The sequence below is a fragment of the Plecotus auritus genome (assembly GCF_963455305.1).
Source record: "Plecotus auritus genome assembly, chromosome: 13".
In the NCBI taxonomy this organism is placed as follows: domain Eukaryota; kingdom Metazoa; phylum Chordata; class Mammalia; order Chiroptera; family Vespertilionidae; genus Plecotus; species Plecotus auritus.
This window is the reverse complement of record NC_137779.1, coordinates 13,695,643-13,708,581: the sequence shown is the minus strand read 5'-3', so window position 1 is coordinate 13,708,581 and position 12,939 is coordinate 13,695,643. Positions and strand designations below refer to the sequence as shown.

General features: G+C 50.1%; 1 protein-coding gene across 1 annotated transcript; it reads left to right on the top strand.

Moving 5' to 3' along the window:
* Positions 1 to 8,252: 8,252 nt before the first annotated feature.
* On the top strand, positions 8,253 to 10,571 carry HCAR2 (hydroxycarboxylic acid receptor 2). Its single transcript, XM_080649986.1, has one exon. The coding sequence runs from the start codon at positions 8,323 to 8,325 to the stop codon at positions 9,412 to 9,414; it is 1,092 nt and encodes a 363-aa protein (XP_080506112.1). The 5' UTR covers positions 8,253 to 8,322; the 3' UTR covers positions 9,415 to 10,571.
* The last annotated feature ends 2,368 nt before the right edge of the window (positions 10,572 to 12,939 follow it).

The following is a 12,939-nucleotide window of genomic DNA, read 5'->3' as shown; positions in this document are numbered from 1 at the left end:
AGGGACCTTCCTTACCAGCTTTTTGCTCTCAGGCCTCCAAACACCCCTGCAGGCGTTTTCAGAGCCGTGACCTGGCTAGTGAGCTGCAGGAAGTCGGAATGAATCAAAGCATGAATCCCAACTCAGCCACTTACTAGAGGTGTGATGTGAGGCAGATTTTACTTGACCTCTTTCAGCTTTCATTTTCTCACCTCTCAGGCGGGGGTAACGATGGTATGATATTGGCTTCAAAAGGTCGTTGGGCAGATTCAACAAATGTAAGACCCTGAGGCATGGGGCCTTTGCTCACTGTTGGAGTCCCAGTGCTTAGATCAGTGGCCGCACATAGTAGTTGTTCAGTAAATATCTGAATGAATAAGTGCATGGAAAACATTAAGCACAGTGTGTGGCAGTCAGGATTCAATATTATGGCTTTTTATGTTAACACTAGAGGCCCTTGGCCTGGCCTGCGCCCTCTCGCAATCCGGGACCCCTAGGAGGATATTGGAGAGCTGGTTTCAGCCTGATCCCCACAGGCCAGGCCGAAGAACCCCACAGGTGCCCGGGGGGGGGGGGGAGGGGTGGTGTTGTGCACCAGGCCTCTAGTATGCATATAAGATCTTTGGTTAATCTCTTCCTGCCCTCCCCTCTCCCCCCTTCCCTCTGAGATTCATCAGTCTGTTCCATGTTTCCATGCCTGTGCTTTGAGTGTCTGCTCCCTGGTGGTCATAGGTACCGGTTGAAAGGTTGAACGGTTGGCCGGTAGCTTAGGCTTTTATATATATAGATACTTTACACATAAAGAAATGAAGGCACATAAATCATTTCCTTTGGGGTTCAGAGCCCCCCTAAGTAGCTGCTGCATGGCCACCACCAGAATTCTCCCGCTCCCCAGCCACCTGGGGAGGAGTGAAGGCCAGGAGTCTTATCAGCATCAAAGAACCATATACCCCTCCTGATAGGAATTTGTGAAAACCCACACTTCTGCTTTTAATTCTATTCTAGGTTCTCATCCTCTTCCGGGCTGCTCCATGATTGCTTCATGTCAATAAAAATAGGTTCCTAAAGCAAGCTCATGTCCTGTGTGTCTGACACTATGTTCAATGACTCATAAGATTTTACCCTCCATAGGAGAAAAAGTCTAAACAATTCCAAAGCTCACAGTGGGCAGAGGCTCTCACTGCAAAACAGCAAGAGCAAATAAAAGAAAAATCAAACAAAAAACCAAAGGCAGACTCAATTCCAATTTTGCTTCCCTTTTTAAGTCCAGAGAATGTGACCAAAACCAAATCTTATCAAGAAACGTTCTTCAGGCCCTGACTGGTTTGGCTCAGTGGATAGAGCATCAGCCTGTGGACTCAAGGGTCCTGGTTCGATTCTGGTCAAGGGCATGTACCTTGGTTTCGGGCACATCCCCGGTGGAGGGTGTGCAGGAGGCAGCTGATGGATGTTTCTCTCTCATTGATGTTTCTGACTCTCTGTCTCTCTCCCTTCCTCTCTGTAAAAAAAAATCAATAAAATATATTTTTTTTAAAAAAAGAAACGTTCTTCAGGCCCCGGCCGGGGAGCTCAGCTGGTTAGAGTGTTGTCCCTGTTCCCCAAGGTTTCGGGTTCGATCCCAGGTCAGGGCACATACATGAATCAACCAATGAATGCAGGGGTAAGTGGAAAAACAAGTCTATCAATCTCTTCTCCTTTCTTCTCTCTGTCTCTGTCTTAAAAAATAAAAAAAAGGTCTTCAGAAATTGAAAGGAAGAGGAGGAAACTTTGTTGACAGATGGTTTAAACTACCTGGAATAGGGAAATGTAATCGACTTAGAAGAAACTTTGTTCCTCTTACTTAGGGTCTTTCAGGAAGTCACATGAATGCTAGAATGAATATTAGATCATATATTCTATGGAAGTTGTGTGAAAAAAATAAAAGGTACCTTTCAGTGGTGCTGATAGTGTAAAAAAATTCCAGTTCTGGTCTATTCTCAGAATGGCCTTCCTTACCCTTTGGTAAAAGCATAAGGATTAAAAAATAGACTTTAAAACAAAGGCTCTCACAAGAGACAAAGGACACAGCAATTCCACTTTCTGGGTTTTTATCCAAAGAAACCTAAAACACCAAATTGAAAAGACACATGCATCCCAGCATTATTGACAATAGCCAAGACAGGGAAGCAACCTAAGTGTCCATCAATAGATGAATGGGTGGGTAGAGAAGTGGGGCACATATACAACGGAATATGACTCAGCCATAAAAAAGAATGAAATCCCGCCATCTGCAACCACATGGACGGACCTGGAGGCTACTGTGCTCCGTGAACTAAGTCAGAAAAAGACAAATGCCCGATGATTTCACGTACGTGTGGAATCTAAAAACCCAAATAAACACGCAGAACAGAAACAGACTCATAGACACAGAGAACATTTTAACGGTTGCCAAGCAGGGGAATGGGTGAAAAAGGTGAAGGGATTAAGAAGTATAAATTGGAGCCCTGGCTGGTTGCTCAGTGGTTAGGGCATCAGCCCGAGGACTGAAGGGTCTCCGGTTTGATTCCCAGTTAAGGGCATGTACCTTGGTTGCAGTCTCGATCCCTGGCCCAGGTCAGGGCGCATATGCAGGAGGCAACCAATCAATGTGTCTCTCTCATATCCATGTCTCTCTCTCTCTCTCTCTTTCTCTCTCTCTCTCTTTCTCTCTTTCTCTCTCTCTCTCTCTCTCCCTCCTCCCTCCCTTCCACTCTCTCTAAAAATCAATGGAAAATGGCTTCAGGTGCAGATTTTTTTTAAAAAAATGTACAAATTGGTGGTTACAGAATAGTCATGGGGATGTGAGGTACAGCATAGGAATATAGTCAGTAATAGAAGAACGGGTACTACATTTATCGGGTGATTACTTCGTAAGTTATATAAATGTCTAATCACAAGGTTGTACTAATATAATATTGTATGTCAACTGTAATTTTAAAATAAAAAATATATTTTTAAAGGGTTAATGAGGTCTGAAGTCATGAGAGCGCAGGGGCTGCTGAGAGCGGATTAGAACGAGGGGTCCAAGCCGACTGTTAAAGGTTCTAGAACAGGTGGGCACGTGGCTACGCAGGGTCTCAGCCTGCTTGCCTTCCAGGCCTTCTATGCCACGGAGGTTTCCAGTGAGTCAGGATCCCATCATGGCAGTGAGTGCAGCAATGGCTGCGGGACCAGCTCCATGATGGGCCGGGTGGGCCCCCATGCAAAATGAAAATGCAAGGCCCCTTGTTCAAAAAAATATTAAGAATTTTAAGGTGGTGACAGCAGAGCATTAAACGAAACAAAGGACCCTTCTGAGCTCATCCATGAAACTGGGGCCCTAAATTTTAGATGGGTGGATTGGTGGATAGAAAGATAGCAGACAGAAGATAGAAGATAGATAGATAGATAGATAGATAGATAGATAGATAGATAGATAGATAGATGATAGATAGATGTTGAGGTGGAATAAACAGATGGCCTCACATATGGGCCTAATACATATTGAGCATCCAGTGATGAGACAGTAGGAGTGGGAAGGGGTCAGTGTTTTATTTCTTGTGAAGATTCATTCATTCATTCATTCACTCATTCATTCCCTCTTTCAGGGAACACTTTAGGCACCAGCTCAGTACCAGGCACAGTAGAAACACAATGGAAAATATACACTGTGTGGCCAGATTATTATGATCTCTGAATGCATAATAATCTGGCCACTCAGTATATATGTATATATTAGAGGCCCGGTGCATGAACTCATGCATGGGTGGGGTCCGGCCAGATAATCTGGCCAGGGGGTTGGCCGGCCTGCCTGCTGGTCGAACTCCTGATCGAGGGGACAATTTGCATATTAGCCTTTTATTATATAGGATATACACTGAGTGGCCAGATTATTATGCGTTCAGAGATCATAATAATCTGGCCACTCAGTGTAGCTCTGGACCCCATGGGTTCTACTGTAGAAACCAAGGGGGAAAAATAAGATTTCCTTTCAGGGTAACTGTGATGAATGTGGGTGACACGGGCTTTACAGGAGAACCCAGCCCTTCATCCTGGCTTAGGTGAGGGGATGCTCCTCAGAGGAAGGGACTCATGAACTGAGGCCTGACGGATGGGTAGGCGGGAGGCCCGCCGATGACTCCATGGAGAAAGGTAAGGCAGTGAGAGCGCAGGGAGGTGGGAAGCAGAGCGGGAACTGCAGGAAATCCGTGGGCCAGGAGCGGAAAGCTCAGGTGGGGCCGCAGCAGCGTGAGAGCCATGGAGGAGAGAAGGGAAGGAGATTCGTGAATAGCCTTTTATATTTCTTTCTTTTAAAAAAATGTATCATTTTTACTGATTTCAGAGAGGGAGGGAGCGGGAGAAACATCAATGATGAGAGAGAATCATTTATCGGCTGCCTCCTGCGCGCCCCCTACTGGGAATTGAGCTCACACCTGGGCATGTGCCCTGATAGGAATCAAATTCCGATCTCCTGGTTCATAGGTCGATGCTCGACTACTGAGCCACACTGGTCGGGCCAGATTTCATTCTTTAAAAAAAATAATAATTCAATGTATTTGATTAGAGAAGGCATATACATGTTTTTTGTTCAAAATTAAAAGACACAAATATATAAAGTAAGAAGGAAAAGTCTCACCCTGGCCGGTGCGGCTTGGTTAATAGAGTGCTGTTGTGCACTCCAAAGGGCCTTGGTGCATTTTGTGTTAATTTCGGGGTACAGTACAGGGAAGGGGCCCCACTTCATTCTTTTGCATGTGGCTATCCGACGGTCCCAGCATCATTCATTCATTCATTCATTCATTTGAAAGAGAGAGAGAGAAACCCAGGATGTGCCCTTGACCAGGAATCAAACCCTCTAATCATTGAGCACACTGGCCAGGGCCCTGTTATTTTTAATTTAAAAAAAAAATCAGTTCCACCCAATTTGTTGGCACATATTCAAGCTGTAATACGATCACTAGGCATGGAGACTCAAGTTCACCGTGCAAGTCATGGGTGATAAGTGAACTTGCCTCAAATCCCGGCGGAGTCACTGCCGTGGCTGTCGACATGATTCATTAGAACCAGTTTCTGTACAGCTCATGCGCTGGTGAGGAAAAGGATAAACACACAAGTGGAGGACACACACAAGACAAAACATGCCCGCGGCGAGGGGAGACCAGCAGTGCCGCAGCAGCACCGATCCGAATCCGGGGGGCGGACTGGCATTCTGACCGCGGAGCCGTGAGCTTTGGCCGAAAACAGCGATTTCCAAACTGTTTCCTCTCACGCACACATCAACTAATGACCGAAACTCTGCGGCACACCAGAAAGGGTATTTTTTGCTGATCTGACAAATTTTTTTTAAAAAGGTATAATTTTGCCCTAACTGGTTTGGCTCAGTGGATAGAGCGTCGGCCTGCGGACTGAAAGGTCCCAGGTTCGATTCCGGTCGAGGGCATGTACCTTGGTTGCGGGCACATCCCCAGTGGGAGGTGTGCAGGAGGCAGCTGATCGATGTTTCTCTCCCATCGATGTTTCTGACTCTCTATTCCTCTCCCTTCCTCTCTGTAAAAAATCAATAAAATATATTAAAAAAAATAAAAAAGGTATAATTTTGTTTCGTTCACACCGGACAGCTATTGTTGTGTTGGCTGTTGCCATTTTTAATCTGAGAACCTAAGGGAAGCGGTCAGCGCCCCTGACTGCAGAGGCAGGTACTGCGCGTTTGACAGTCTCCGGCTCCCCCAGTTGACAAATCCCTGGTTTGGAATCGTAAGACGGGACAACTTGGGAGGAAGCTTGAGGCTGATCCCGTCATTTACACGTGAGGAAGCGGAGCGGTTCAGAGCTAGTTCGGGACGAAGCCAGAGCAACCAGCCTCTCCAGCTTTCTCTTGTTTTCAAGCTTAACAATGTTTGTTATTCTCGTCTAATTTTGTCCATGACAACGAATTGATGTTTTTTTTCCTCTCTCTCTCCCTTCCTCTCTTTCCGTCTCTCAAATCAATCAATAAAAAGCAAAAAACCTACACAAATATTATAAAATTGTAAAATTTAGAAAGGGTGTGTCCCTTGCAAACGTTCGCTCCCAGAAATAACTTCCTGGTCAGGTTTTCTGATTTGTGGTTAATCAAGACCCTTAGGATTACTGTACGAGTATCGCTGACCAGTCCACATCTGTCCAAGAAGAAACGGGGTGACCACAGGCAGCGAGGCCGGGAAACAAATACCAAGCATTTCAGGGGAGACGAAGACGCCCACACAGCGAACGTGACCTCAATCCAGCGCAGCCTTGCGGACGAGGCAGCATGAGCTATGGTCGGCGACACTGGCTTCGACGCCAGGGCCGAGCCACACCCACGCTCTGCTCTTTTTTAAAAAAAATATAGTTTTATTGATTTCAGAGAGGAAGGGAGAGGGAGAGAGAGAAACATCAGTGATGAGAGAGAATCATTGATCCGCTGCCTCATGCACGCCCCCCCACCCCCAGGGATGGAGCCCACAATCTGGGCATGTGCCCTTGACTGGAATCAAACCCAGGACCCCTCAGTCCGACACTGTATCCACTGAGCCAAACCAGCCAGGGCCCACGCTCTGCTCTTATTGGCTGGGTAGCCTTGAATATATGACCAACCTCTCTGAGCCTCGCTTCCCTCATTTTGAAAACCGAATCGGTAATGGTCCCTACCTTACGGCCCGCAGGCGAGGTAAGACAAGGGAGTGTATCTAAGGCACCGAGCGTGGGGTCTGACACATTGGGAGCTCCCAGTAACGTCGGTGCAAACATCACCTTTATCATCGTCTTCATCATCAAGTGTGTCTGGTTCCCGAGCGTCTAGTATTGGATCATCCTGACTAATCTACCACTGAGAGTCTACCAACCCCTACTGCTGAACCTGGGCGTGCAGCTGAAGAAACAACTTTCCTATTTCTTTTTTAAACATGTATATACTTTTTATTTCAGAGAGAGAGAGAGAGAGAGAGAGAGAGAGAGAGAGAGAAAGAGAGAGAGAGAGAAACATCAATGATGAGAGAGAATCATTGCTTGGCCGCCTCCTGCACGCCCCCCACTGGGGATCTTGCCTGCAACCCGGGCACGTGTTCTGACTGGAAATCGAACCGTGACCTCCTGGTTCATAGGTCGATGCTTAACCCCTGAGCCACCGCCGGCTGGGCAACTTTCCTATTTCTAATTCCAAGCAGAAGCAGTTTAGAAACTTGTAGCCAAGCAAGACGCTGACAGACCCAAATGTCACGGGGTAGAAGTGCTCCATAGTCTTACACCCAATTATACTGAAAAGCAAAGAAATGGTGCATGAAACGGTGACCAGCTTCGAACCAAGAGTTCAAAGTCCTCTTAGGTCCTGTCACTCTGAGTTCAATTATCAAAAAAAAGGGAGGGGTGGCTTTTCAAATATCACGCGCTAAGTGGGGGACGCTGTGCGGGGACGGGGGCACACAGGAACTCTCTGCACTTTCTGCTCGATTTGGCTGAGAAGCTCAAACTGCCCTCACAAACAGAGCTCGCGCATGTCTTTAAAAAATCACGTACTCAGACATAAATCACTTGAGCAGGAAAGCGTATCAAAATCTGACACGAACCAAAACCTCGCCTGGTTGTAACACACGCCTGGCGCGGCTCCCACCGTCTTAGGAAACTCTGTGCTGCTCTCAAGCTGCTTTTTTTTCTTCTTTTTCTTTTTTCTTTTGCAAAAGTAGAAATTCGCCGCAGAGTTCTGGAGAAGCCAGCCCACGTCTGGACCGAGAAGATGGCATGGGGACATAACGCCCACGTCCCGTGTCCTCATGACACAGACAGTGCCGTCTTCTCGGCGTCTCCAAAGGACATCACACACCTGCTGCTCCCTAACTCACGTGCATGCGAGTGTTTCACCCCCGGGCTGGCTGTTTCTGGAAAACCGGGCTGCTGAGCGCCGTAAGTCATGATGGCCACGGTCGTTTCGCGGGCGCCGTGAGCCAGGCCGTGAATCACGCTCCCACACGCAGCAGGCAGCTGCCAGGCTTGCAAAGGGATGCCCCGGCCGTCACTCCCCATGACAGGTGGCTTGCCCAAACCTATCCTTTACATTTAGAACATTTTGTGGGTTCCTGTCGGCCCAGGGGATTTTTATTGCTTATTTATTTATGCAAACAGCAGGTTGCCTAAGAGCCTTGCCGGCTTTTTTTTTTTTTTTTTTTTTTTTGCGATTTCGTAGTTTCCTGGTAACCATTCAGTCATCTATTTCAACACCCCGACGTGACATAAAGGCGGGCGGCGAAGCTCACTTCCTCCACACAGACACACACCTCCGTCCTGAGCACAGCCGAGGTGAGGCGCTCCCCGCGCCGCCAGCCGCCGCCCCGCATGCAGCCGCACCGCCCGCAGACTCACTTTCTGCAGATCGACAACAAGAACTGCTGTGTGTTCCGGGATGACTTCATCGCCAATGTCCTGCCGCCCGTGTTGGGGCTGGAGTTTGTGTTTGGGCTCCTGGGCAATGGCCTGGCCCTATGGATCTTCTGCTTCCACCTCAAGTCCTGGAAATCCAGCCGGATCTTCCTGTTCAACTTGGCCGTGGCCGACTTCCTCCTGATCATCTGCCTGCCCTTCCTGATGGACAACTACATGAGGAAGTGGGACTGGAAGTTCGGGGACGTCCCCTGCCGGCTGATGCTCTTCATGCTGGCCATGAACCGCCAGGGGAGCATCATCTTCCTCACCGTGGTGGCCGTGGACAGGTACTTCCGGGTGGTCCACCCCCACCACGCCCTCAACAAGATCTCCAATCGGACGGCGGCCATCGTGTCCTGCTTCCTGTGGGCCCTCACCATCGGCCTGACGGTACACCTCCTGTACAAGAAGATGATGATCAGGAACCACGACGCCTACCTGTGCAGCAGCTTCAGCATCTGCTATACCTTCCGGTGGCACGATGCCATGTTCCTCCTGGAGTTCTTCCTGCCCCTGGGCATCATCCTGTTCTGCTCGATCCGCATCATCTGGAGCCTGCGGCAGCGGCAGATGGACCGGCACACCAAGATCAAGAGGGCCATCACCTTCATCATGGTGGTGGCCATCGTCTTCGTCATCTGCTTCCTGCCCAGCGTGGCCGTGCGCATCCGCATCTTCTGGCTCCTGCACACGATGGGGACCGAGAACTGTGACATCTACCGCTCCGTGGACCTGGCGTTCTTCATCACCCTCAGCTTCACCTACATGAACAGCATGCTGGACCCTCTCGTGTACTATTTCTCCAGTCCGTCTTTCCCCAACTTCTTCTCCGCCTTGATCCACCGCTGCCTCCGCAAGAAGAAGCCGGAGGAGCCGGATAATAACCGGAGCACAAGCATCGAGCTCACGGGGGACCTGAGTGCGTCCAGGAGTGTCCCAGGCGCTCTGATGGCCGAATCTGGGGAGCCCTGGAGCCCCTCTTATCAGACTGCAGCCTCTCGCTAAATAGCCAAGGAGGGAGACTGTCACCAGGAACCAAGCTCTCTGGAGGAACCGTGCGGCCGGTGCCCAGAGGAACACCGTGAGACCCGGCCTGCGGTTTCCCGGCCCGGCCCGGCCCGGCCCGGAGAACCTGACTTAGAGGAGCGGTGTGGGTGGAGTGGGCCGCTTGGTTGCAGGGACGGCAGCGATCTCAGAGGAACGGAGAGTGAAACTCCCGCTCCATCCTGGACACCTGCGGAACTGAAGATGGCGAAACTGTCCGGGTTTCCTGCCAAGCGAGCGGGAGCCACAGAGACGCCCGCCCGTCGGCACCTGTGATTCACGGGCGTCAGCCCTGCGCCTGCCCGAGACTTGGATGGTTCTCAGCTCCCGGGGCCGTGCCTGGCCCGTTCCCGGCTCCGGCTCAGAAAAGGAGAACGAAGTGATTGGAGAGGAGTTGCCGCTCCTGGAGGGAGCCTGGGCATCATTTCCCAAGGCCTCAGTCACCTGGGGTTCCTGGGGATCGATTCATCTCTCAGCCAAGCTTTAGCAGAACCGGACTGGACAGAGAGACTCGTGAACTTTGGTTAACATCCAGTTCCCCACGGTGGTAAGAAGGGGGTTAGCCCCGAGAGATACAGTGTTACTGAGGGAAAGGAAACGGCATTTGTGTTACCGCCTGCAATTAATCCTTCCCTCTCCTGTTTGCACTCATTGGAAGGCTGAGCATTAAAAAGGCTTCAGGGGAAGAGCTGCTTCCCGCCTCTGTTTGCTTTTGTCATTAAAAGGGAGATGCTGGCCGGTGGCAGGGAAGACGCCTCCGGCCCATTTGCTTGTGTCTCTGTCCTTGTGAGAAAGCCACCACGTCAATAAACTTGGAAATGGGACACAGTCTGGGCTTGCATGTGTCTGGGTGACAGTTCACAGAAATGGGACGGACTGCTTGCTCAAGCGGGGACCTTTATGGGCTGTGAACTGTGTCCTGGTAGAAAAATATCGTCTCCTGTAATGTGAGAAGGCCGAGGACGCTGAGACAGCGAAGTCAAAATTCCATGTGCATTGGGGCCAGGACAGGCAGGCCCGGGCATAAGTGAAAAACACTCCATTTGGAAGGATAGTTACAGACGGGAGTGCCAGAGCAGTTTGCCCTTGCGTTTAGATTTTGGTGAATAAATATTGCTCTTAGTATTTGTGTATTTAAAAAAGGGATCGGGCACCCCAAACCTATATAATTTTATTAAAACCAATGTTCCTCCCCTCCACCCCCCCCTGCCCCCCCCCCCCCCGCCAACAAAGTCAATAAAAACTTAAAATTAAATGAAAAAAGGCATCGGCCGGACTGGGGTTTGCGCAGAAGCGGGGAGAAGGGCTTTCCCGTGGAGAGGTTTCGGTTCCACTGCTGCCACGGAAGGGAGATGTCCGGTTTGAGGCTGTGATCCGTCCAAGTTTCTGTTACGCTTTCATTTCCAGCTTCTGTCCCTCCTCGATTCTTTAGCAAGACAGGCTCGCTCTCACGCCCGTCCTGGATGCAGATAAGAAATGTAGATATGCAGGCTCCCAGCCGAACAGCCTCCATCTCCCCTGAATTGAATTGTGTGTTTTCAGAGCACTTTGCTTATCTGGTTCTGCAATCAGCTCCCAGGGGTAGAAAGTTAAAAGCAGAGATCACCTGGAGGGGAAGACGGCAGAGAGGAGGGGAGCTGGGCAGAGGAGCTCCGGGGAAAGTAGGGATCCCTCGCCCGCCTGCGGGTGAGTCAGCAGGGAGCAGGGAGCCGTTCCAACCTGTTCGCAGCAACTCACATTTGTGCATTTGCTCATTCATTCCATTCGCGCTTTTTAAAAAAATATATTTTATTGATTTTTTTAGAGAGGAAGGGAGAGGGATAGAGAGTTAGAAACATCCATGAGAGAGCAACATCCATCAGCTGCCTCCTGCACACCCCCCACTGGGGATATGCCCGCAACCAAGGTACATGCCCTTGACCGGAATCGAACCTGGGTCCCTTGAGTCTGCAGGCCAACGCTCTATCCACAGAGCCAAACCCGTTAGGGCTCCATTCGCTTTTTTAAAAATACATGTTCTTATATATTTTTAGAGAGAGAATGTGAGAGAGGGAGAGATAAACATGTCAATGATGAGAGAATCATTGATGGGCTGCCTCTGGCATGACCCCCATTGGGGATGGAGCCCGTGATCCAGGCATGTGCCCTTGACCAGAATGGAACGGTGACCTCCTGGTTCATGGGTTGACGTTCAACCACTGAGCAACCCTGGCCTGGCGGAAGATGCCTTTTTATCATTGTTTAACTCAAGGTCCATGAGGATGCAAATAACTGAAACCAAGTTCGACATCCTGGAAAGATGGTGGCGCTCCTCACGGGACAGAGGGAGCGGAAAGCCAGGCTAGGGCAGCTGCGGGAGACCAGCTCCCGGCCCTCCGCCGGCTCTTAGCCTGGAGCGGGACTCCGCCCTCAATACCTGTGTCTCTCAGGCCAGATTCCCAGAGGAGAGAATCTGATGGAACTCAAACCACACTTCATGAAAAAGGGTCAAGACCACGGTCACACACCAGCAGCCGGGGAAAGGGCATTTTTAAACGCTTGTTTGTGTAAAAACATGCTCTCTGCCCGGCATTCCTCCGACAACATTTCAGATCACCTTTCGTTTCATCGACTTAAACCGCAGGTGTGGGCTTTTATCAGAGTCCATCTCAACTCTCTCGCTTGCAAAATTCCTGCCGTGTTATAAAACCACGGTCCCAGGAGAACGAAGAGGTGACCCGTCGACCTTCAGGAAGCATGGGGTTACAGTGCCCCAGGTCCACTCGGGCGTGGACTTCATTTGTGAGTTGCAGAGCCCCCCAGAAAGGCTTGCTGGAGAATGAAAGTCCGGTTGCCTGCACCCTGCTTAATAACTTAGCGGCAGATGCTCTGGGGCAGGCTTGGCTGCGTGGAGTCCCTGCTCATGAAGCTCTGTCCGCGAGGGTGCCTGTCTTTAATGACAAATGAAACATGACTATTTTGCAAGCCGTGCTGGATTTTCTTTGGGCTCACATTTAACATTTGGCCACCCTCTGTGTCCTCGGAGAAGGGCGTTTACGAGTGGTATTACAAGCATCAGGCCTGACCCAGAGTCCACAATCCCACGGCCCTGTCAGATGAGAGGCGAGTGCTTCTGGCCCTGGCCGGTGCGCCCCGTGGCTGGGCTCGTCCCGTGCACCAGGAGGTCACAGTTCCATTTCCGGTCAAGGGCTCACGCACGGGTTGTGGGCTCGATCCCCAGTAGGGGGCGTGCAGGAGGCAGCCGATTGATGATTCTACCTCATCATTGATGTTTCTATCTCTCTCTCCCTCTCCCTGCCTCTCTCTCTAAAAATCAATAAATTATTTGTTAAAAAAAAAGAGGGGGGGGCTAACCAGTTTGGCTCAGTGGATAGAGCGTTGGCCCTCAGACTGAAGGGTCCCAGGTTCGATTCCGGTCAAGGGCATGTACCTTGGTTGCAGGCTCTATCCCCAGTAGGGGGCGTGTAGGAAGGAGCTGATCCATAT

Bases quoted from the DNA above. Each gene is read 5' to 3' on its own strand.
- HCAR2 (XM_080649986.1), top strand. From the start codon at position 8,323: ATGCAGCCGCACCGCCCGCAGACTCACTTTCTGCAGATCGACAACAAG.